This window comes from Humulus lupulus, chromosome 8 (assembly GCF_963169125.1).
Source record: "Humulus lupulus chromosome 8, drHumLupu1.1, whole genome shotgun sequence".
Taxonomy (NCBI): domain Eukaryota; kingdom Viridiplantae; phylum Streptophyta; class Magnoliopsida; order Rosales; family Cannabaceae; genus Humulus; species Humulus lupulus.
This window is the reverse complement of record NC_084800.1, coordinates 119,887,565-119,912,671: the sequence shown is the minus strand read 5'-3', so window position 1 is coordinate 119,912,671 and position 25,107 is coordinate 119,887,565. Positions and strand designations below refer to the sequence as shown.

The 25,107-nt window shown below is 35.6% G+C and overlaps 2 protein-coding genes across 2 annotated transcripts; both read left to right on the top strand.

Moving 5' to 3' along the window:
• The first annotated feature begins 3,977 nt into the window (after positions 1–3,977).
• Positions 3,978–5,711, top strand: LOC133795994 (uncharacterized). The gene has a single exon (XM_062233477.1). It carries the CDS (start codon positions 3,978–3,980, stop codon positions 5,709–5,711), a length of 1,734 nt encoding a protein of 577 aa, XP_062089461.1.
• A 15,472-nt stretch (positions 5,712–21,183) lies between these two features.
• Positions 21,184–23,357, top strand: LOC133798382 (probable protein phosphatase 2C 24). The gene is made up of 3 exons (XM_062236644.1): positions 21,184–21,910; positions 21,999–22,316; positions 22,514–23,357. Exons 1-3 carry the CDS (start codon positions 21,380–21,382, stop codon positions 22,976–22,978), a joined length of 1,314 nt encoding a protein of 437 aa, XP_062092628.1. The 5' UTR covers positions 21,184–21,379; the 3' UTR covers positions 22,979–23,357.
• Positions 23,358–25,107: the final 1,750 nt, after the last annotated feature.

Genomic DNA, 25,107 nt, shown 5'->3' with positions numbered 1-25,107 from the left:
TGTTCGTGGTTTACCTAAGCTAGGTAAAGAATCTGATGGTAAGTGCAAGAGTTGTCAACTTGGTAAGCAATTGAAAATTACACATAAAAGTGTTTCTAACATAAACACTTCGAAAGTTTTAGAATTGCTTCACATGGATCTTATGGGTCCAATTCAAATTGAGAGCTTAAATGGGAAAAGGTATATTTTTGTTTGTGTGGATGATTTTTCTAGATATACTTGGGTGGATTTCTTGAAAGAAAAATCTGACACTTTTGATGCCTTTAAAACTCTTTGCTTGAAATTAAAAGTTGAAAAAGATTGCAACATTGGAAAAATTGTTCGTATAAGAAGTGATCATGGTAAAGAATTTGAGAATTCTGTCTATGATGATTTTTGTAAGTCTGCAGGTATCTCTCATGAGTTTTCAGCTCCCAAAACTCCTCAACAGAATGGAGTTGTAGAGAGGAAAAACCGCACTCTTCAAGAAATGGCTAAAGTGATGCTAAACAACAAAAAATTTACCAAACGGTTATGGGCAGAAGCAATTAACACTGCTTGCTATATCATAAATCGTGTTTTTCTTCATCCAGGTACATCTAAAACATCTTATGAAATTTGGAAAGGTAAGAAACCAAGTGTGGCTTACTTTCATGTTTTTGGATGTGTTTGTTACATTTTGAGAGATAGAGAAAATCTTGGTAAATTTGATACTAAGAGTGATGAAGGTGTTTTTATTGGATACTCCACTAACAGTAGGGCCTATCGTGTGTATAACATGAGAACCCAAACTGTAATGGAGTCGGCTAACGTTGTTATTGATGATTCCAGGGATTTTTCTGAGTTTTCTACTGAGGAAGAAATTGAAAGGTTTATTGATGAACCTACTGAAAAACACGAAGAAGCAAATGTCAGTGATACTACTGTTACAACGTCTGGTCCATCTGTTCCAACAAATCACGAATCCGATGAAACAGATTCTGGACAGACAGAAAAGAAATTTCCAGATATTATTTAGGATGAAGTCCAAAAGGAGCCATCAACCAGAGTTAAGTTAAATCATCCAGCAGATTTAATACTTGTAAATCCAAAAGACAGTATGGTAACACGAAGAAGGTTTAGTAATGTTGTTCAATTTGTTTGTTTCTTATCTCTAATTGAGCCTAACAATGTGAAAGAAGCTTTAACTGATGAAAATTGGATTAAAGCTATGCAGGAGGAATTGGAACAATTTTTTAGAAACAAAGTGTGGATCCTTGTGCCAAGACCGTTGCATACTAATATTATTGGCACAAAATGGATTTTCAAAAATAAATCTGATGAATTTGGTACAATCGTGCGAAATAAAGCAAGATTAGTGGCACAAGGGTACACACAAGTGGAAGGAATAGACTTTGATGAAATATTTGCACCTGTTGCAAGACTTGAATCAATTAGATTATTATTGTCTATTGCTTGCTTGATTGGTTTCAGGTTGTTCCAAATGGATGTCAAATCCGCATTTCTCAATGGGATCTTGAATGAAGAGGTATATGTTGAACAACCCAAAGGGTTTGAAGATCCACATGCACCTGATCATGTTTACAAATTGGAGAAAGCTCTATATGGTTTGAAGCAAGCCCCTCGGGCTTGTTATGAGAGACTCTCTCAATTTCTTGTTTCTCATGGATACAAAAGGGGTGGAGTAGATAAAACTCTGTTTATCAAAAATATTAAATCTAACATAATTATTGCTCAGATTTATGTTGATGATATTGTTTTTGGTTCTACTTCTCACAATGAGGTGCAGGTATTTGTGAAGCAAATGAAAGAGGAATTTGAAATGAGCATGGTGGGAGAATTGACCTATTTCTTAGGTTTGCAAGTCAAGCAATTAGATGAAGGCACATTTATTTCTCAAAGCAAATATGCTAAGAACTTGGTGAAAAAGTTTGGACTTGAAAGTTCAAAGATTGTCAAAACACCAATGGGAACGACTGTGAAGCTATCCAAAGATGAAAATGGTGTCAAAGTTAATCCTACACTGTATAGGAGCATGATTGGAAGTCTTCTTTATCTCACTGCTAGTCGACCTGATTTGAGTTATAGTGTTGGTGTGTGTGCCAGGTACCAAGGAAATCCCATGAAGTCTCATGTTGCAGCTTTCAAAAGAATCATTCGATATGTTCATGGGACTGCTGATTATGGTATTTGGTATTCAAAAGAAACTAACCCTAATCTAGTGTGTTTTAGTGATGCTGATTGGGCAGGTAACACTGATGACAGAAAAAGCACTAGTGGAGGATGTTTCTTCTTGGGAAATAATCTTGTCTCTTAGCACAGCAAGAAACAGAATTCTATTTCTCTCTCAACAGCTGAGGCCGAATACATTGCAGCGGGAAGTTGTTGTGCACAACTTTTGTGAATGAAGCAAATGATGATGGATTATGGGTTTGATCTTGACACTTTAACTATTTTTTGTGATAATACAAGTGCAATTAATATTTCAAAAAATCCTGTGCAACATTCCTGTACTAAACATATTGATATTCGTCATCATTTCATAAGAGAATTAGTTAAAAATAAAGTTCTTGTCTTGGAATATATTGAAACACATAAACAAATTGCAGATATTTTCACTAAAGCTCTTGATTCGGTTCGCTTTGATTTCCTCCGAAAATCTTTGGGGGTTTGTTCTCTTTAAATTCTCTTGTTATGGTGTTGTCCGCTTGATCTAATGTGTTTTCTTTTGGTTAAGAAAATTGTCAATCAATTTGAAAATTTTGTTGTGTGTCAAGCTGGATAATCTGTCTTGTGTTTATGAATCTTTGGTTGTATATTCTTGAGAGAAATTTAATCTATTCCTCCTAGGCATCTTCGAGTAAATTAATCAATGTTTAAGGTTTGAGCTTCCTTTTGTGTAGCATTGTTTCAAGCTCCTGTGCAAGAATAGAGCTACCTACATCAGTGTGTGAAAGCCGTCTTTTGAGTAAGTTGGAACTTTGTAATTTGGAGTTATGAAGAAGATACGCTACCATAGAAAAGGGCTACCACTGGTGTAGTGTGACAGCGTCTTCATGGGTTACAATTATTTTAATTTCGAAAAAGACTTATTTGTCATTAGGCAATGTTCCCTTGCATACACTGTCACACACTTATGCTTGAAACAATGCAATAAAAATTGTACACAGTTTATAAAAAATAAAATAAAAAAAATGTGTGTAAGACTCATACATGTTGATTGATTCACTTAAGAATATGTGCTTGTGACTGAATTGTGTTTTATTTCTCTCGAATATTCTTTCTAATTTTTCATTTTCACAAGTGTTCTTATCTTTGGTTTACACTAACACTTATTTTCATTTGCTTGATTTTATTCTTATCAGGATGACTCTCTTTGATCAAAGCAGATTTTTTTTAGGGTTGAGTTTTTTATTTTTGTGCATATATATAAATAAAAATAAATAAAAAAATGATAATCAAGGAAATACATGGAGGACCGAATCATTGTGGTGATTATGAAAAATTATGCATTTAAGTGTGTGATTTAATATATTCTTTGTCTCCAAGGAATTTATTTTTGTCTTCTTTCTCATTTTGGATTATCATGATTTGTATCTTTATTGTCCTGTACTTTGTTAAGGATTTTTTTTAACAAAAAGGGAAAAAGTCAATAAGGAGATCGTGTGGGGTATTTGTTTCTGGTTACCTTTTTTGGATTGGGTTTTTATTCATATTACATTTTTATAAACATAATTTAAAAAAAAAAAAAAAAAGGTAAGTTGTATGAAGATCGTGTGTATTAAAGGTTGTTTCCTTTTATTGGTTAAATTAAAAAAAAAATTTTAAAAAGAAACCTTTTATTGCCGTGGATATTCATTTTGGGTAAGTATTGTATTTAAAAAGGCATGCCATTACCCTATTTCTTCTCACCCACGATTTCACTCAGTTATCTCTTCTCCTTCTAATTTTTTTTTCTCTCATTTTCTTGTAAGTGTTTTTTGTTTTTCAGAGAAAAAATGGTCAGAACTCGTGGTGCTTCCTCCAAGAAGATTCCTATTTCTCAATCCCGAAAGGTGCCATCTCCTTCGCCTTCTCCGTCTGTGTCAACAGCGCCTCTTTCTGTTCCAGCAGCTGCCACATCTGTTGGAAAGTCTTGCAAATCCAAGGCACGCAAGAAGGTGTTTTTGCTCTCTCATGAACACCCTATGGTGTTTCCAGATATCTCTGCTGACATTGTTGCACCACCATCTGAAGTGGTGGTGCCCTCTCGAGCCAAGGACCATTCTCCTCTTCCTTTTGATTCGTCTTTGAAGGCTAAGGCAAAATCGAAATCTGTTTCATCCTCTTCCAAAGCTGCTGCTGCTGGGTTGCTCAAATTGCCCTTGAAGCCGAGTCAGTCCAAGAAAAATTCTGTGACTCCCAAAAGGAAATTGGGGTTGGACGCGTCTCTTTCTCCCTTGTCTGCTACCAAGAAAAAATTGAAGGCTCATCCCCCTTCTCTGTCTTCCTCCGAATCTGATCCTGAGGAAGAAAAGTCAGATTCTGAAGCAACCTATGATACCACATTGTCTGATGAAACGGTTCCTGACAATGCAGAATCAGAGGCTGAGTCTGATGAGCCAGAAAAAGAAGACATTGTCCCCTCTGATCAAGAAGCCGAATCTGACTCAGACCAAATTGCATATCCTTTGACATCCAAAGCTAAAGGGAAGAAACCTATTTCTGGTTCTACACCTTCTCCAAAACGTTCAGGTGTAAATTTCAAACCTTATTCTTCCATTTTTTGCTATAATGATAATGCATGTGATATGGTTCTATATGCTCAAAGGAAATTTATCATTGAAAGAAATTATGTCTTGAATGATCATCGTCCTTTTGGTGTGCTAACAATGCTTCAAGATCGACAATGGACAGGTTCTTTGGTTAAATTTTCTGGTTTTGTGGATAGAATAGTCAAGGAATTCTATGCCAATCTTACTAATGAAATTATTGAACCTTCATCTCCTCTGTATAATAAAATGTTTGTCAGGGGCCATTGGTTCTCTTTTACTCCTCAAGACATTGCTCTTGCTTTGCATCTTCCCCTTGCTGTCGAGGATGATGTTGATGGTGCCTCTCTTGACAAGGACATGGTTATCATTGAATTGGTAGGTCAAAAAATGGTATGGCTATCTAATACAGTCATCTCGGTCTCCAATCTCACCTACACTTATGCTGTTCTCCATAAGTTTGCCACAACAAATTGGAAGCCCACTTCTCACACCGCCACTATCTCTTTTGATATGGCATCATTTTTGTACAAGGTGGGGACCGGTCTTGGTATAAATTTGGCTTCGATTATTCATGATCAAATCATTGGGTTTCGCAAAGGTAACAGGAAAAACTTGAATCTCCATTTTCCTCAAGTTATTTATAAAGTGTTGAGTATGCAGAAAAAAGATCTCCAACGTGATCAAGAAGACTTGGTGGCACCCACTATTGTTGCTTCCTACAAGGCCTCTGCCACTCCTACTGAAGCCACTGTTGCTCCGTCCTCCAATAAAGTCAAGCCCCAATCTCTGAAGATTTCCTCGGATGACATTCCTCATGCCTCCTCCTCTGTTGCCACAGATTCAGGACTTGTTGCAACAGAAATAGCTGCTGTTCGAGCCTCTGTTGATTCTTTGACTGCTCGAGTGATGTCAATTGAAGGACTGCAACGTTCTGTGTTGGAGGCTGTTCAATCTCTGTCCAAAGATCCAGTTGTTTAGTTTTTAGTTTTTGTCCATTAAACATTGATACTCTTTTTTTGTTTTATGGTTCTTTGGCTTCTTTGAAAGACACAAAGGGGGAGAGTAGTATTTCAAAAACCTGGTTGTTTGTTGTTTTGTTTAACTCTGGACCTTCTTATTTTGAGGGGGAGTTAAGTCTATTTTATTTACATGTTTGTTATAAGTTCATGCATGTTTGCAGGGGGATTTCTTTCTCTTTACTTATCACTAACATTTGTGTTGCAGGTATTTTTTAATTAATTTTGTCTATCAAATTGCCAAAGAGGGAGATTGTAAAATCCTTTATTGGCATATTTGACAATAATGACAAAATTAATTAAAAGGGTATTTTCGAAATTAGTAGTTTCCTGTTTTGTAATATTTTGGTACATTTCGAAAATAGTTAGTTTCTTGTTTTGTGTGATATAAATCAGATTATTCTATATATGATTATAAAATAAATATATAATTTCATATAAAAGAATATATTTTCTTGAAATTGGTTTATATGGAAATTATTAGTATTTATTTTCATTTATCTGATTTGGTTGCCCAGAAATCGTGTACAGCTTGTAATAATAAATGATATATTGTTTCCTTATTTATTTAAGGAAACTGGGTTGAAAAACTGTTTAGATTCAATGAATCTGTTTGAACGGATTGCCAGTCTGTTTGAACAGATTCTGACTTTCCTATTTTGGAAGATTTTCCATTTATTGGCTGTTTGATTTCTGTTTTTTGTTCCACGACCTAAAGGCGTTGGTTTTTGATCATCTCTCTTGGTGTATTATTTTCCAAATATTTTTCACGTTTTAGAGAGACTTTTTATTATGTGAAGAACTTGAGTCCAGCAAGTTCTTAGTGGTTTATTACAGTGTACTTCTGTATTGTTTTCTTTGTGTTAATTGTGCAGGTTGAACACACTTGGACATTGGTCATCAAGCTTCGGGAGAAGTCTTGTTCGTGAGTCACTTTTCGGGAGGAAAAGTGCAAGTGTTATGATTTGAAGGGAGTTCAAGATCTTAGCACTTCATAAATTTGATTAGGAGTTTAGATTACAACAGTTGCGACAAATTCAAAAGGGAGTCTTTATTTGTATAAGTCAATTTGGTTTTGTAATCGTTTAGATATTCTTCTAATAAATTTCATTCTCTGGGCGTGGCCTCGTGGACTAGTAGCAATCTGCAAAGATTGCTGATACCACGTAAAAAATCGTGTGTTCTTTACTTTATGTTCGTTTTCATCTTCTGGTCACAAACTGTTTAAACATATCTGGTTTCTGTTCAAACAGTCGTTGTGTCTGTTTAAACATTTCTGTAACAGTTCAACAATTAATTATTTAATTTGAATAATTAAGTTGGTAATCTTAAAAAACGAAATTTCAGATATATTTTATTTAAAACATAAAACTGTTCATGGGCCCATAAAAAAACGTTTACAAGTTATTTACAATCCAAAATGGTCATTACAGTGTAAAATTTACAACCCGCCGACCTAAGCAGGAAAAATAGGGTTAACCCCCTAGTTCCTCCGAGAACTCTTTGGCCGTGGTGGTCAAGCGGCCCCATATGTACACATTGCCACCTAAGCTCTCCACTCAAGGCTGGGTGAGCTTTTCTTTCCCTTTACCTGCACCACATAGCACCCGTGAGCCAAAGCCCATCAAGAAAACTCATTACTTCATGTATATAACATCAAATAATGATCATGATAATCATCCAGGACTTATAGCCCTAAACAGATGAGTGACAGATGTAAAAGTCACTAATGTGGGTTCTGTACCCTTTACAAATGAGTGATCGAGTCACTTGCTTAAACCAAGTGAGTGACTGATGAGCAAGTCACTAATGTAAACCAAATGAGTGATCATGGAATCACTAGCGTGGGTTCCGTACCCTTAGCCATGTGACAATGGAGTCACCTGGGCCTTCTGGCCCTGGCTCTGAGTGACTAGTCATGGAACTGGACAAGCGCTTTTAGTTTTCATCGAACTTGGGGTCGGTCCGGCATTAATGCTCATGATGAGTCATTCAATGCTTATGTCGATTAGATCTAATCTTTTCAACTCTGCGTTCATGACGCTTATGCCGTTCCTGACTCATAGGTCAATAACATACGACCAGTGCTCATACTACTGTCGAACTTGACTAGTCAGTCACAGCTTCACCGTCAGTTCTAACACCATTGCCGATTCTGACTAATAAATCAGTACCATTCACAAGTAAGCAATAATTGCTAAGCATTCGATATACAATCAACGTCCACGTTTAAACATTCAACATGCCTCATGAATAACCATGCATGTTATGTATGGGGTGTAGTTTTTTTACCTCTGGTTCGAGCAAGAATTAGTAAAAGAACGACCCTTGAGAACGATCAACATTTTAGTTCCTTAACGGTCACCTGGTCATAACCAATTATGGGATTCCATCAATAAAATGAATCACAAAAGGTTCCCGGACCAAAACCTAGCCTCCGGGACATCGAATCCTACTAAACCGAGTAGTAGGAACGATCCTGAGGCCTAAGGTTTGATTCCCCAAGCCAAAAACTCAATTCTTGCCAAAATGCCACTAAGGGTCGCGACCCTACACCACCATGCCGCGACCCACCTCCTCAAATAGAAGCGGCCACCCTTCAATCCCCAACATGAGCCGCGACCCTCCTTCACCATGCTGCGGCCCAACAGCCCTTCAGCTCTACCCTTCCTCTTCAATGAGCTTGGGTCGCGGCGCTCTAGAACAGAGCTGCGACCCCACCTGAAACTCAGCCAAAAATCCCTGTTTTTCTCCTTCGAACTCATTTCAAAACCTTATTAAAACACTCCCAATATCATAAAGCAAAGCCACCAACTATTACCATAACTTATCTACCATATCACCATCAAAACCTAAGCCTTAAACCAATCAAAACTTCATCAAATTCTCATTTCAATGATCAAAACTCCAAATCTCAAAACTAACATAAAAACAGAGCAAGGAACCATAAACTTGAACTAAAACCTTACCTTAAGCTTGAATTGAAACCTCTTCAATGGCTGAACACTAGCCTAAAACCTCAAGCTTCAATCTCTAAGTTTGAATCCCCAAACTTGCTTCAAGATTCAAAGGAAAAGAAAAAGGAAAATGATGATCGTGAGGGAGGAAAGACAAGGCTCTGTTTTGGCTAACCTTCCACAGCCTTCAACTTATATATAGCCTAGGTCAAATGACCAAAATACATCCATGCTTAATTCATCTCCTAACAACCCCCAAGGGCAAAACCGTCATTTCCCGCTTATCTTGTTAATCATAATTAATGCCCTCCAATTTCCGTTATTCTCAAATACTAATAAAATCATATCCCATTACCCTTTAATTCCCAGTAATGCTCTAATCATCAAATCACCCTGAGATTCACCCCGAGCCCCGAATTCAACCCAGTTATGACCAAACCGATAACTTGTATTCAAAGATCGTGTCATGCCGAATAGCTCGAACAAATCCACATTATAATGTGGCCTCAACAATAGATCACCAACATGCATGAAAGTATATAAATATGCCCTCAACGACCAAATTACCAAAATGCCTCTATAATGAAATGTGGACCCACGTGCATACATTTATCATCATAAAATAATATAATTTACATAAACATGCACATAATAGTTTAATGACATAATAAATCAATTATGGCCTTTCCGGCCTACTAATCAGACCATTAAACTTCATTAGGGATTTTAGGGCATTACAATAGGGAAGGTCAGTGGGATGAAGATTTCATTCGAAATGTCTTTACCAAGGAGGATGCAAAACTGATTTTGGGTATGCCTAGTTGTGATTGGGAGATGCAAGATAAAGTGCTTTGGCATTATAAGAAGAATGTTGAATATAGTGTTCAAAGTGGATACAAGGTTGTCATGAGAATGAAAGAGAGAACTGAAGCATCTGACATGAAGAAAACTGAATCATGGTGGACTTATATTTGGAAAATGAGAGTGCTCCTAAAATTAAATACTTTTTTTGGAAATTAAGCCACTTGTGGCTGCTCACTAATTGTGCTCTATTTTCCAGGGTATTTCGTTAGATACTTCTTGTTTGAGATGTGGTGGAGCTTATGGGGAAGACTTTATGCATGCCCTTTGGAAGTGTGCTTCTGTTCTCACAGTTTGGAAGAGGAGCAGGTTTTGGAAAGCTGTAGAGGAGTGTTTTCTTAATGATATTATCTCCTTCTTTATAAGGCTAAAATCTCTTCTAACGAAGTCTGATTTTGAGATTTTTGGTGTCATATTGGCAACTTTGGTATATTAGGAATGGTTTGTGTCATGGTAAAAAGGAGCCAGTGGTTGCAGATCTTTTGGGGTGGTGTTCTAAGCTTCTTGCAGATTATCAATAAGTCAACTCTACTCCCCCCAAAGTTAATAATAGAATATGTGTGAAATAGTGTCCACCTAAAGAAAGTGTGGTCAAGATAAATGTTGATAATGGGATTGACGTAGAAAGGGAATGTCGTACTATCAGTATAATCGCTAGAGATTATTTTGGGAACTTAGTGGCTGCCAAGTCGGTGTTTTTGCAGTGACGATATAATGTATATACTGCTGAATTACTTGCTATCAAGGAAGGTCTGTCTTTTGCGCAACAACTTCAAATTCCAAGGTTTGTTGTGGAATTTGATTGTGCTAATGTTGTCACCACGCTGGTTTCTAAAGATGTCTATTGCAGTGATAATGAAGGGCTTATTAAATGTGCATCTAACTTTTTTTTTTAATGTCAACTTTAACTGTTTATTTAAATTTAAAAACAATAATGAAATAAAAAAACTACAAAATTAAAATTTTTTACAAAACTATCTCAGTGTTTTAGTCATAACTTTCGATTCAAGAGTCTGATTTTAATGAATTATATAAAGATAATTGAAAAATCTATAACTTTTTGTGAAATAGTATTTTTGATCTTTGTATTATTTAGAAGTCAAAATCTGATGTAAAAGTTAGAGACGGGTTAATTACAAAATTTCACAAAAATATTTTAGTATTTTAGTCATAACTTTCGATCCATAAGTCCAATCTTAATGAATTAGATATTGTTGGAAAGATAATTAAGAAATATATAATTTTGTGTGAAGTAGTATTTTTCTCTTTCACATTATTTAGAGTAAAAAATTAGTCGTATGTTTAAATGCGAAATTTCACTTTTATATAAAAATTTGAAGCTATTTGATTTAATTTCAAATTAAAATTATGTTTATTTGATTTGTTTATGGAATTTAAAGTAAAAAATAATAATGATGAAAACATTATTTCATTTGAAAATAAGATACAGTTTTATATATAAAAATATTTATTTATTTACTATACACTACCTATCTCAATTATATTACATTTTAATTTATTTTGATATTATTCATATTGTTATACTCAAAATTTGGCACTTCCACGTTGCAGCCCGCGAAGTAATGATATGTCAAGATAAAGTGTTGGGACACAACAGTCACCACCAGCCGCCGTAAGAAGTGGCCCTCGCCACTTCCCTAATACTCAAGAATAGGCAGGACTCATCAGTGTCGTCCTACTTCTTCTATCTCGTGAAGCCAAATGATTCCTAGGTGGCCACACCAACGCCAATTGTAAGAAGAAAATGGCCCTAGCCAAACACACAAGTGAGACAAACACACGTCATAAGGATTTGCTAAAGTCGCCATCGGCCATAGTTGTTCCCCGAGGCCCTCGCTAGTCGCCAGTAGCCAGTTTCCGATCATCGAGGCTCCTCGCTGCTCGCCGGTGGCTGTGACAGTCAAAATCCTGTGATCCATAAGGGGAAAGACCAGGTAAGCTGTGCAATCCCACACCGCCTAGGGAAGGTCAAGTGTGATGAGTCTAAGACTGTGTAGGTATGAGACTACACAGTTGAAGATGGCTTAAATGGATTGATGGGTACTATCTATATCAACAAGATGTATCTTTTTTTCGGTAGCCCATCACTTGAGAACTCCAAAGTTAAGCGTGCTTGACTTGGAGTAATCTCAAGATGGGTGACCTCTAGGGAAGTTTTCCCAGGAAGCGTGCGAGTGAGGACAAAGCACGCTGGAAATACTTGTGTTGGTTTGTAAGGCCAGTCGTCATTCTAGGAAGCAACCATAGTGACGTGGGGCGTTACAAATGGTATCAGAACCTTGACCCAGCCGGAAGTGTGGCCGATGGGGACGTCGGGCCTGTAAGGGGGGGTGATTGTGACAGTCAGAATCCTGTGATCCGTAAGGGGAAAGACCAGGTAAGCTATGCAATCCCACACCGCCTGGGGAAGGTCAAGTGTGATGATTCTAAGACTGTGTAGGTATGGGACTACACGGTTAAAGAGAGCTTAAATGGATTGATGGGTACTACCTATGTAACGCCCTACTACCTTAGAGCCGTTACTTAGTGAGTTTAAAACAGAAATCGTGTTTTTGACTGACTCTACGTGGTTTCTAAAACCAAAAGTGTGACTAAACCAAAATTTAAGGCTGTACTCTTTGAAAATGTTTAGTTTCATTGAAAACATTAAGTATCAAACATCTGGGATCCCAAAAATAAGGTTTACAAAATATTTACAACTCAAAAATAGATTTACACTAGGTTAACTATCAAAAGAATGAGTTAATACAGCAATATACAAAATGCCCCCAACCAAAGCAGTTGGGCAGGCCGAACATGTACGCGCCGCTCCCACGCTCTCCATACTCATGGCCGGTTGACTGACTCCTTGCTTTTACCTGCCACACAGAGCACCCGTGAGCCGAAGCCTAGCAAGAAAACCCATACAGTATATAACATATGCACAGAATATAGTTGACATATAATCCATTGATAAATAGGAAAACCATCCGACTGATCAAGCACGACCATGCCGCCCCAGAGGACTTACCAAAGCCCGGGGGTCTCGGTCCTCACCGTAAGGATAACTCCTGTATCCCTTGGGTCTCACCCTGGCTATAAGCACCCCATGTGCTGAGTGTTACTTCCGGCCCCAAGGCCGTACCCGGCCCTTGCCGCTCTCAGCCTTAGCCGTTCATTTCATTATAATCGTACGCATAATACATTTCGAAATAATTGTTCAAACATATAATAATTCATCCAAGGTCATACATTTACAAGTAAAACAATCTAGGGCCATGCCCTGCAATAACACTGTGGGCCCATGCCCTGATCCCGGGTGTTACAGTTTTCTTACCTTTAAATTCGGTAGCCTTGATCACCTGACTCCTTGAGCACGATCCTACTCGAGCCCTAGCGCTTACCTAAGCAAAATCCAAAGTCAAAGTCATCACCAAACCTCAAGTCCAAAACCTAGCCTCGGGACCAATCCCGAGCCCCCGGGAAGTCCTAGATCCCCAAAACAAAGTGGTGGAATCGAGCCCCGAACCCTAGGTCAAAATCCCTTAACAAAAGCCCAAAAATCCCCTTCTGTGAACAGTGCAGCGCTACAGCACTCTAAAGAGGGCGCTGTAGCGCTACAAGCAGAACCACCCCCAGAAACAGGGGCTAGCGCTACAGTGCCCTCTGACTAGCGCTGTAGCGCTAGTTGCAGCCGGACCAAACCCAAAAATCGTTTCTTTCGATTTCCTTTTACCATTTCAAACCCAAACTTGTCCAAATCATTCCCAAGCCCAAAAACAAACTTATCCACACCTCACACTCATCCCAAGCATCCCAAGAACTCGACCCCAAGCTCAAGCAACCCAAAACTCAAAATCTATCATAATGAACCCAAAAACCAGAAATTCATTCAAACAACAAAGATAAGGTCTTAGAAATCATACCGTGGATAGAAATTCGACCTTGAGTTGAACCCTAGACCTCCTTAGCTTGCACCTTCACAACCTTGACCTGATTTCCCCAAAAATCCCATCTATTTAGCTCAAATACACAGCTTAAACCAGTCAAGCCCTAAAACTGAAATCTCCAAGAACTTACCTCAAATTTCTGATGTGATCTTGCTAATCCCTTGCCAATCCTCAAGTCTAGCTTAGGATCCTTGATGCTCAGCCTACCCTAGCTCTCCACTGAGCTTAACTCCAAGAAAAATGAAGGAAAATGGTTGGGAGAGCCACAAACCGATTCTTTAAAGCCAAACCCCTCTGTTTTCTCTCTTTTCCTTTTTCTCCTCCTTCTTTCTTTCTTTTCAGCCTATAACTCTTTTTCTACAAAATCCACTAAGTATAAAGCCCCCTTTAACTCATCTCTAACAAGCCTAAAGACCAAAATGCCCTCCCTTGATAATTCTAAACCTTTATGCCCATAAATGGACATTTGAGTCATATTACCCAAATTCCCACTAATTCCTCAAGTGTTCCTAATAATTCCCGCTCGCTACCCAATACCTGATTAATCACCAAATATACATTCTTCATTATCAAGATTAACCTCAATATATTTTCCAAATTCTCATTTAAACTCCCCAGGCTTAACCCAAGCCGGGTATAGATTCCCGCTTTGACTTTTCCGCTAACCCGCTCATTCTAGGATCGTCTCGAGTCATAGATCACAGATATCAACACAGTCATGCCCAAAATGGCCAAATTACAAATATGCTCTTTCTAAGATAATCAAGTCTACAGGCATACTAATTCACATAGTCATGCATCTCAAATAATCAAATAGTCATATAACGTGCATTAAATCATAATCATGCATTAAACTCATTAAAGTCACACACAAAATCCCATTATGCCCTCTAGGCACACTACTCAAGGCCCTTAAGCCTTAATAGCGAATTTGGGTCGTTACAACCTATATCAACAAGATACATCTTCTTTTCGGTAGCCCATCACTTGAGAACTCCAAAGTTAAGCGTGCTTGACTTGGAGTAATCTCAAGATGGGTGACCTCTTGGGAAGTTTTCCCAGGAAGCGTGCGAGTGAGGACAAAGCATGCTGGAAAGACTTGTGTTGGTTTGTAGGGCTAGTCGTCATTCTAGGAAGCAGCCATAGTGACGTGGGGCGTTACAGTGGCCCTCGCCATCCGAGCCTCATTCCGCACAAGAGTGCGCTATCAACCATTAAATGAATAGGACACGCCAAACTTCCATTTTTTGGGAGACACAAAACCTATCTCCAGGCCAAGTGTACTAAAATTTTGCTTGATCGGGAAACAATGTGTCACCGTCAGCCCTTCCCATCTCCGCGACTATAAATAGTGCAACCCGCACTACAGCGAAAATGACGAATCAAATCCAAGAAATCAAGAGAACAGAGGATCCGAAAAAACAAGCCAGTAACTGTTCATTTTCAGAGAGAGCTTCTACTCTCCATCACTGTAACTGCCCCAAGGGCAAGATCAAACTCAGCTTGCTCTTGAGGGTTCAAAGTTCATAAATAATACTGACTAAAGTAGACGTATGTCATATTTTTTTGGGTCGAACCACTATAAATCTTTGTCTTATTCATTTATTGTTGCATTTATTCCTCTTTTCATTAGCTCACTATTCGTCATTAAGATTCGCTCTTAAGTATTATACACAAAACAATTATTCATTTATTGCTTTGTGCAACTTGACGAAAAAATGAGAACACATATACAACTACCTATCTTAATTATTATTACATTTAATTTATTTTGATATTATTCATATATAATAACTATAAATAATATTGATAATAACTCTTCTTTCTCTCACTCTCTTTCGACTGTGCACCTCTTCTTCTCTCTCCATCTTTACGTATGTATTTCTTTTTTGTTTAATCACACTCCATTGTTTTTGCTCTAATTGTATTTATCTTCTTCTCTTTTTCTAATTGTATCTTTTCTTTTTCGTATGGATTTTTGTGGAGCATTCTTCTATGATTGAATTGTTTGTTTAAAATTACTACTGATGTGATGCTTTCTCCCAATCACACGATCTCTCTGGTTCTATCGTTGGTCTACTTCTGTAAAGGTATAACTATCTCAGTGTTTTAGCCATAACTTTCGATCCAAGAGTCCGATTTTAGTGTTTTAAACATCTTATTTTATTATATATGATATTGCTTATTTATTTAAAATTTATATGATAGTTAAACAACTTAATAAAAATAGAAGAATAAATACTATTTTGGACCTCGTATTTTGTAAAATTGAACAAAAGAGTACCCTGGACCAAATTTTGGTCATTTTTTTTAAATATGACCAAAATACTTTCATATTCTATTAATTAATGAACTATATAAATAATGAAAAATATATTTTAAAATAAAAAATAAATTAAATTGTTTTTAAATAAAAAATAATTAAAAGCTATTTTAAATAAGAAAAAATTAGCATAAATAGTTTTCTAAAAATTAACAAAAACAATCAGATTTAATTAAAAAATATTAAACATGATTTAATCCTAATCTATCAGTCTTAATATTCACTAAACATAATTTAAAATAAACAAATAAAACTAAAGAAATCAAAACTTAATCAACCTAAATCCTAGTCTCAATCTATCAACGTCCATCTTCTTCTTCAAAGAGCCTTCATCATCATCATCATCATCATCATCATCTTCTTCTTCTTCTTTTTGCTAAAACAAGAAATCAAATGAAGACCCACAGTCATGAGGCTGAAATGTTTTCTTCTTCATCATCCACTTCTTCTGATTGCCTCCTCCATGCCTCCTTCATTTGTTTTTTTTTTTGCAGCTTCACAAAGTATGAACCTAGAGATGGAGGTGGCGACTTGGGCAGCTTCACAACTGGATCGGGGTCATGCGACTTGGTGCGAGATGTCGACGTTGCTGGATCTGGGTTTCTTAATCTTTAATGACTTTTTCATTGGGTATGTGAGAGAGGACGAGGGAGGAGATTCGTGGGTCTTCATTGACTCTGTCGACCATCGTGCCTGAAGCAAGTGATGAAGTTGCTGACTCTTCGTTGACCACTGTTCCTAAAGTAGGTGATGAGGCTATCGAAGATGTCATCATTCTCTTTCTGCAACAATGAATGGGGTGATGCCAAAGATGCTAGGGTCGGGACTAGTGGTTGGGTTCTGGGGTTAGGGCTAGTGGTTGAAACTGAAAGGGAATCAAATTTGAAGATGCTGAAGAAGAGCATCAAGAAGGAGAAGAAGAAGACGAGGATGAGGGAGATGCAAAGATTTTTTTAATTTTTTTTCTAATTTCATTTTAGAAAAAGTTTTTATTAATATTAAATTTGTTAGTTTAATTTTGGTATTTAATTTTTAATTTTATGTATAATTTTTTTTATTAAATCTGATTATTTTTGTTAATTTTTAGAAAACTATTTAAGTTAATTTTTTCTAATTTAAATAGTTTTTTAAATTATTTTTATGTAAAAACAATTTAATTTATTATTTTTATTTTAAAATATATTTTTTATTATATATTTAATTAATTAATTAATATAATATAAGAATATATTGGTCATAGTCAAAGAAAGTTTGACAAAAATCTAGTCTAATGTACTATTTTGTTTTATTTTGCAAAACATATGATCTAAATTGTCATTTAACAAAATATAAAGTCTGATAAGTAACTTTTACAAAACATAGGGTCCATAATAATATTTACTAAAAATAAAATAATAAATTTTCTAAATAAAACTAAGCAAACATGCCTTCCACGTTACTTTCACATAGTAATATATATATTTTTGAAAGAGGCTTTAATGTATAAAACTTAATCAACATTGTCAATATCGTTCGTCGGTTTTTTTTAATTATTTTTTTTGAGGAAAGGTTACATGTTACAAACAATCACAACTAAGGGAGGTACCTATCTAATTCACTAGCAATAACATTCATCCCCAATTCCGAGTTCGGAGTCGGCTTTACTAGCAGAAATCAGAATTCGGCTCAACAATATTTTTATTAATGTGTTACTTCACTTTAAAATTGTGATAAATAAATTACAAATTATAAAAATATATTTAAATAAATTATTACAAAAGAAAAATTCCAATGTTAACTTTTAAAAGAAAAGTATATTTGTCAATGCATTTTTAAGGAGAATGAAAATTACAATTCTCCAATCTCGTAGGATTGTCATTTCAATTCTATAATTTCAAATTTAAACATGGATAATTATGCTCATTTTAAATTTCTATTCTCTTCCATAAGTATACAACGCATCAATAATTAGTTAATGAAAAACAAAAACCTCTATAACATGATTTCCTTGTTTTGATAATATAAGGATAGTAATTTAATTAATATTTATGGTGCGTTTACTTATATGTAATGAAAATGATTTGCAATTAGAATGATTAGTAATTGAATTGACCTTCAATTGGATTAATGAGTCAGAGTCAAAATAAATTGTTTACTTGATTTTTGATTTGTAGGAACTTGAATTGAAATTAATAATATTTCAATTGATGTGTTTAGTTTATTTTGGAATATGAATAAATTATTTATGAGTTACAAAAATAATCCTCATTAAAGTTTTATATGTATATAGATCTTTTATCATATATATACTGTATTGTTAAATATTATAATAATATATATTTTTAACTTAGAATATTAATTTATTGTTATGTATAATTTTTTTAAATGCCATGCATTTAGAAAATAATATAAATATTTTAAATTATATAATTTATTTTAGATAATATTATAAATAATAGATAATAATTCCACATCCACAAAACTATACTATAAATAAAAAATACTAATTACTAACAATCAAAATAAAAAAATTAACGAATATTGAAGTTATAAATCTATTTTATTCTTTATTGAGTCAAAAAGAAAAAGATAAATATTAAATATTTAAGTTATTAATTTTTATTTTATAGAGGTTGTTCTATAAAAAATATATATAATTTTTGTAGCAAAAATAACATATAATTTTAAAATATATATTGTATTAATTTTTTAAAAAAAGTAAAATATATATAAATTTATGGTGTGTTTGCTTGTGGGATTAGAGCATATGCAACTGGACGGCTTAACCCCATAATAAGGTAATGTGTTAGAAATGCTCTTAGGGAATGAGAATGGGGAATAAGTGTGAATACCGATGTTTATTTCCTTAAATTTATCAAGGACTCGGAAGGAATAATGTAGCTCCCACGAAAATTTGGGATTATAGCATGAGATTGGCAATTACATTTCCATGAAGTTGGGGTGGGGGATGGCCATTCTCATTCCTCTTTTAATAATGAATTGACAAATTTGTCCTTACATTAAAAGTTAAATTTAAAACTTTTCTTTATATTAATTTTATTTAAGGGCATTTTAAAAGTTAAAAATTGGAATTTGTCTTTTGTATTAATTTTATTTAAGGGTATTCTATGTCTTGCAATTTATTTATTATGACAATGGGAATAATGTTGAATTCGATTATGATTCTCGATATTAAAATAAATAGCTTATTATGATTTTGATTCATTAATTCGATTGGAAGTGAATCTGATTGTAAATCATTCTAATTACGTGCAAGTAAAATTACCATTAATTTATAATTTGAGGGGAATGGAAATGAAAATCTCTCAATCTTGCAGGATTGCCAATTCCATTCTTTAATCCCAAATAGGTGGAAAATCCACATATTTCAATCTCATTCTTGAAAGAAAATAAGTAAAGAAGGGCAATGCAACCCATTCTCATTCTCACTCCCTAATATCATAACTAAGCACAATATTTTTTTAAATGAAAAATTGTAGTTGAAATATTTAAATTTTGTGTTTAGTTATGGATAAATACTAAAATATTTTTATTTTGGCCGTAAAAGTATTAAAATGTTATTTTTTTCTCTATTCCGTTGGTATGAGCCGTTAAGTCTTATTTTTGACCAGAAATTTTGCTGCTAAAGTACCAGAAAATTTTAATTAAAATAGTTTTAATATATAATTTTTTACAATAAAAGTGACAAAATGTTAAAATAATTAAAAAGAAATCATTTTTTGACATTATTAAATCCTATAGTAATTTTAATATTAAAAAATAATTAAAAAATATATTTTAATTGATTTAAAAATAAAAAATAATATTAAAAACTATTTTAATTAAAATAAAAAATAATTATAAATTAAATCGTAATACAGATTAAAATAAAAATTAAATCCATAAACTATTTTTTTTCTCCTTCGTCCATCTCCTCTTTTCTCTTCACTTCTTTTGTCCAACTCCTCTCCTCTTTTGCCTTTTTTTCTTCTTATTTTAATTACAATATTTTTGTATTTTGATTATTTTTTAATTTAAATTTTTTATAGAATTTAAAAAAATAATTTTAACGAAACTTTAGCGTAAAAAATAAATAGTATTTAATCATAAATGAACATAAAATTTATGTATTTTAGCCTTAAATTTTATAGTTAAAGGAAACTTAACTGTTGGTACTTAAAAGTGGAAGAAAAGGTATTTATCAATACGTGAACATAAAATTAGGTAATTTTGAGGCAATTTTTCCTTTTTTTATTTAATTTATTTTTTTATGTACACCATAATAGTGCTGGCACTACATCGATGGATATGAAGTAGGACTGAGTATTGGGCGGGTTGGTCAGGTTACAAGGTATTTTTGCCCGTTCAATGTCATAATCGGGTTAGCAAAAGTGACCCGTAATTTGCTTAATTAAGAATTTTTTTTTAACCCGTCCAATAATTTGGGCGGGTTGGTCGGGTCAACCCGCTCAAACAAAAGTGATATTTTTATTTTAACATTTTTGTAATATTTTTCTTTTAAATATTAGTACTAATAGTGTGAAGTTTATATTTTTAAGCTTAAAACAATATTTTAAATTTATAATAAAAAAATTAAAACAAAACTTAATTAATTTATATATTTATTTGAATATATTAAAAATAATAAATTATTAATTGGGCGGGTTGGGTTATATTGGGTGGGTTGATAATTATTTTCAACCCACCCAATGTAATAATTGGACGGTTTAAATTTTAGTCGGTTTATTCGAATTGCGGTTTTTGGATTGGTTTGGGTGGTTTATTCATGTTAGACAGATTGTAAAAAATTTTGCCAAGTCCTAATACGAAGAACAGTGTCAGTTAAAGTAAAATATCTACTAAAGTAGGAGAGATTTTTATACGTGAAAATCTAGGCGCGTAGTGTAACTTTCGGAAATGCGTGTAGGGAAAGAATCGAACATCGCACCTCGTATAATAGATGATACTGCCACGTGGTCATATCTCTCAATCCCCAATTTTTTGTTAATATAATAAAAAGAAAAAAAGAAAAAACAATTAGGGAAGAAGGGAGGGTCGAAAGGACCACATGCGTGTCTGAAAAGGGAGGCCGTTTCAAGTAGGCGTGGTAGCCTCTCATTGGTCCACGTACAAATGTCTAAAGGTTAAACCACGTGGTCAGAGATCAGGAAGAGAGAGAAAGATTTAAAACAATTGACGGTCACGATTGAATCCTTCCTATTCAGTAGTTCGACGTCATAACAACTGTACATGTCGAATCCTGCCCGTGATAGTGACGGGCTAGCTGCCCGTGTTTAGATTGTGGGCCCCTTACTCCCCGAATACGAATTTTTATTATTTTAAAAATATTTTGGGCTTGTGTAGAAAAGCTTCGTTGGGAAACCATTTTATGGGTCTGTCATCTGTTGTGAACATCGAGTGAATCCCCAAAATATTTTTTCTGATATATTTTTGCTTTAGCTTTGAAAGAACAGCCTGTTGTAGCTGAAGAAATTCCTACAGATTCTGCTTAAGAAGAAGAACAACAACATAGTTTTTGATTACGCGGTTCTGGTATTGGATGATGGCTGGAATTTGCTGTGGAGTTGTTGGTGAAGGGGAGACTTCGTCCGCTATTGAGACGAGTAGTTCTCGGACCTTGAAACGCCGGAAAATGGAGCTCCTGACTTATAAGTTCATCACCGATGTGACCGTACCATCGCCGCCGCCGGCGGAGGCGGCGGTGGAGCCTTGCTCCATGAAGCGGCAGAAACTGGAGCTTCGTCCTTCGATTTCCTCGTCGCCCCGCGAGTGCGTGAAGGGATCCGTGGTGGAAAGTTGTGAAGCGAAATCATCCAAGGATGCGAACAGTGATGGTTTGCGCTTAAAGAATTGTGACGTGTTGTGTGATAACTCGATTTCGGTTCAAGTGGATGGGAAGGAAGAGTTTCAGGTAGAGAACCCGAAGTATGGTGTGACTTCTGTCTGCGGTCGGAGAAGAGATATGGAGGATGCTGTTTCTGCGCACCCTTACTTTTCGAACCACCTGGAAGTTTCTGTTGGTAATGGATGCCATTTCTATGGCGTTTTCGATGGCCATGGTTGCTCTCATGTAAGTCCTCTAATCATATTTTATTTCTCAGCTAATTTAGTCAGTATCTTAATCCCTAAATTCTAATGCTCATTGTAAATTTTCTCAGGTGGCTATGAAGTGTAAAGAACGCTTGCATGAAATCGTGAAGGAGGAGTTAGAAGGTGATAAATCAACTTCTCCTCTGTGGAAAGAGATGATGGAGCGTAGCTTCACACGCATGGACGAAGAGGTCCAGGCGTGGAATGAAAGTGACAAGATCTCTAACTGTCGCTGCGAACTTCAGACCCCGCGTTGCGATGCTGTTGGATCTACCGCCGTTGTCTCCGTCGTAACCTCGGAGAAGATCGTCGTTTCTAATTGCGGCGATTCTCGAGCTGTTCTATGCCGAAACGGCGTCGCTATTCCACTTTCCTCCGACCACAAGGTGAACTTTCGACCTTATTTTTTCCCCCTGAGAAAATTGATTGGAAAATACTTGTTTGATTTTTCCGAGATCTTGGACTCAATCTCCGGCTTTAAGTTCATTGGACTTGAGAGAGTGATAGCGCGTGTTATCTACGCTTTTTTTTTTGTTCTTTCTGAATCTGGATCGACTAACTTGTGTTTATTAATTAATTTCAGCCTGATCGACCTGACGAGTTGGTTCGAATCGAAAACGCTGGAGGGCGCGTTATCTACTGGGACGGCGCGCGAGTCCTTGGAATGCTTGCCATGTCGAGAGCGATCGGCGATAATTATTTGAAGCCGTACGTGATACCGGAGCCGGAGGTAACCATCACGGACCGAATGGCGGACGACGAGTGCCTGATTTTGGCTAGCGACGGACTATGGGATGTGGTGTCAAACGAAACGGCTTGTTGTGTCGCTCGCATGTGTTTGAGAGCTCAGAAGCCACCACCGTCGCCGTCTAGGTCGCCAGGTGGTAAAGACGAAGCGGCGAGAGTCGTCGCTGACTCGTCTGCCGAGAGCTCCGATAAGGCTTGTTCAGATGCATCCATATTGCTCACCAAGCTCGCCTTGGCTAGGCACAGTACGGATAACGTCAGTGTCGTCGTTGTGGATTTAAGAAGAGAACGACAACGATGACAGTAGTAACTTAGACAAATATACTAATCAACTCAACTTAAAAAAAAATTAGTATAAATATATATATATAGGGAAACGATACAGGAGAGTAGTTTCTTTTTTCTGGTAATTGTAACTTTGTAATGTAAGTTGTAGGATTCGCCTTTCTTTCGTTCAACAAAATTGAGGAAAGGGGAAAAAAAGAAGTCTTTTTCTTCATATTGGTTTCAAAATGATCCAAGCCAATTCAGTTGTTTTTTTCCTTACAAGCAATTTGCTGAAAATTCGCAAGGGATATGGTATTTGTAAGTATGTAATATGTGGTTGCTGGCCTAAGCTAATCATTGATGTGTTTGTACAACAATCGATATAAATCCATAAATGTGTGCTTTGCTGCAAACTTGAGTGTCGATTCAATTTTGAGTTATGTGTTCTCTTATTAATGTGGGCCTGTTGGGGTGGATTTTTTTCCCTTGCTATCCCGGAGAGGAACCGTTAGATATTTATTTAGTGAGAGAAGTGCATAATGGAATGAGAAGCTGAGATGGATAAAAGTTCAAAACAAAGGTGCAATGCATTCATTGTAGTTATTACGCGGCATTGATGATAGTTTCATTGAATTAAGACAGAAACCGAAAGTGGGCTCATTGATGACAAATACAATGACCCCCCAATTCTAATAGATGGCAAATCCTATCTCAAAAGTTGGGATCTAGTCATTGTGTCCTCTTTCTTACATGTGACTAAGAGGCGCACACAATCTTTCTCTAGTAGAACAATGCATGATCGTTCTTTCTAGTCAATAATTAGTCATTTTAGATTTAGGATGATACTTGGCTACTTTTTCTTCAATAAATAGTTGATACATAATAACCACCCTTTCTCTTCCCAAAAGACGATACTTTACCACCTTATATCTTCAAAAAGAGAGAGATTGTATCCAAGACCACTAATAAGGCACCGAGTTCACTACCATCAGTAATCATTTTAATTTTCATCTTAGCATTTATCGTAAGATCTAACCTTTCATCGTTGAGTTTCATAGAACATTGTTGATCAGTGGAACACATCTAATCAAAACACCTTGCTAAATTATTGTGGTAGTTTAGCATATATATAATAAGACCCAAATTTGTAGCAATAGTTGGTGAAACCTCAGAGAAAAACAGAGAGAGTGAGAACAATAGAGAGTTTTGCTCTTATTATCCAAGTAAACAAAAAAGTATCGATTACATAATGATCAGGTAAGCCTTATATAGGCAACAGAGATCAAGAAAAGGGTAACAAATGAATTACATAACTGATTAACAACCTAGCTTAACTAATTAACTAAACTAAATGGGTAGGTAACAGAAAGTTGTTAGGGAAAACTAACTTAAGTTCTAATACCTCCTTCAAGATGGAGTGTCCATCTAGGATACAATATCATTGAATGAACTAGGAAATAAAGCTTTAGTGAATATGTCGGCTAGGTTGCTCTTTGAGGAGACATGTATCATCTTGAGGACTCCTTGTGTTACCTTCTCTCGAACAATGTGGCAATTGATATCAATGTGTTTGGTGCGCTCATGAAAAATTGGATTCTCTGATACGTGAACAGTTGCATTGTTGTTGCAATACATGATTGTTGGAAGTGGAACTTGAATGCCAAAGTCTTTGAGAATTGCGAGAACCCAAGTCATTTCACATATGTCATTTGTCATGGCACGATATTTAGCTTCAAAGGAAGAACGAGAAATGGTGGTTTGTTTCTTTGATTTGTAAGAGACCAAGGAGTTGCCTATAAACACACATTAATTGGAAATAGAGTGTCTAGTGTCTAGACAGCTTCCCCAATCAGCATCAGTAAAATATTTTAGGTGAAAATCAGTAGAGGTAGAAGAAAAAAATAGTCCTTGACCAGGAGTTGCGTTGAGATATTGGAGAATTCGTTGAGCTGCAAGAAAATGAGGAGTTCGAGGAGTAGCAAGATATTGACTTAAGCGATTGACAATAAAAGATATGTCTGACATAGTTATAGTCAGATATATTAACTTATCAATGAGACTTCAGTAAGTGGTAGGATTGGCTAACTTGTCACTAGTGTCTTTGCTTAGTTTGAGGTTAGGTTCCATTTGTGTAGAAACCGATTTAGCACCAAGATATCCTGT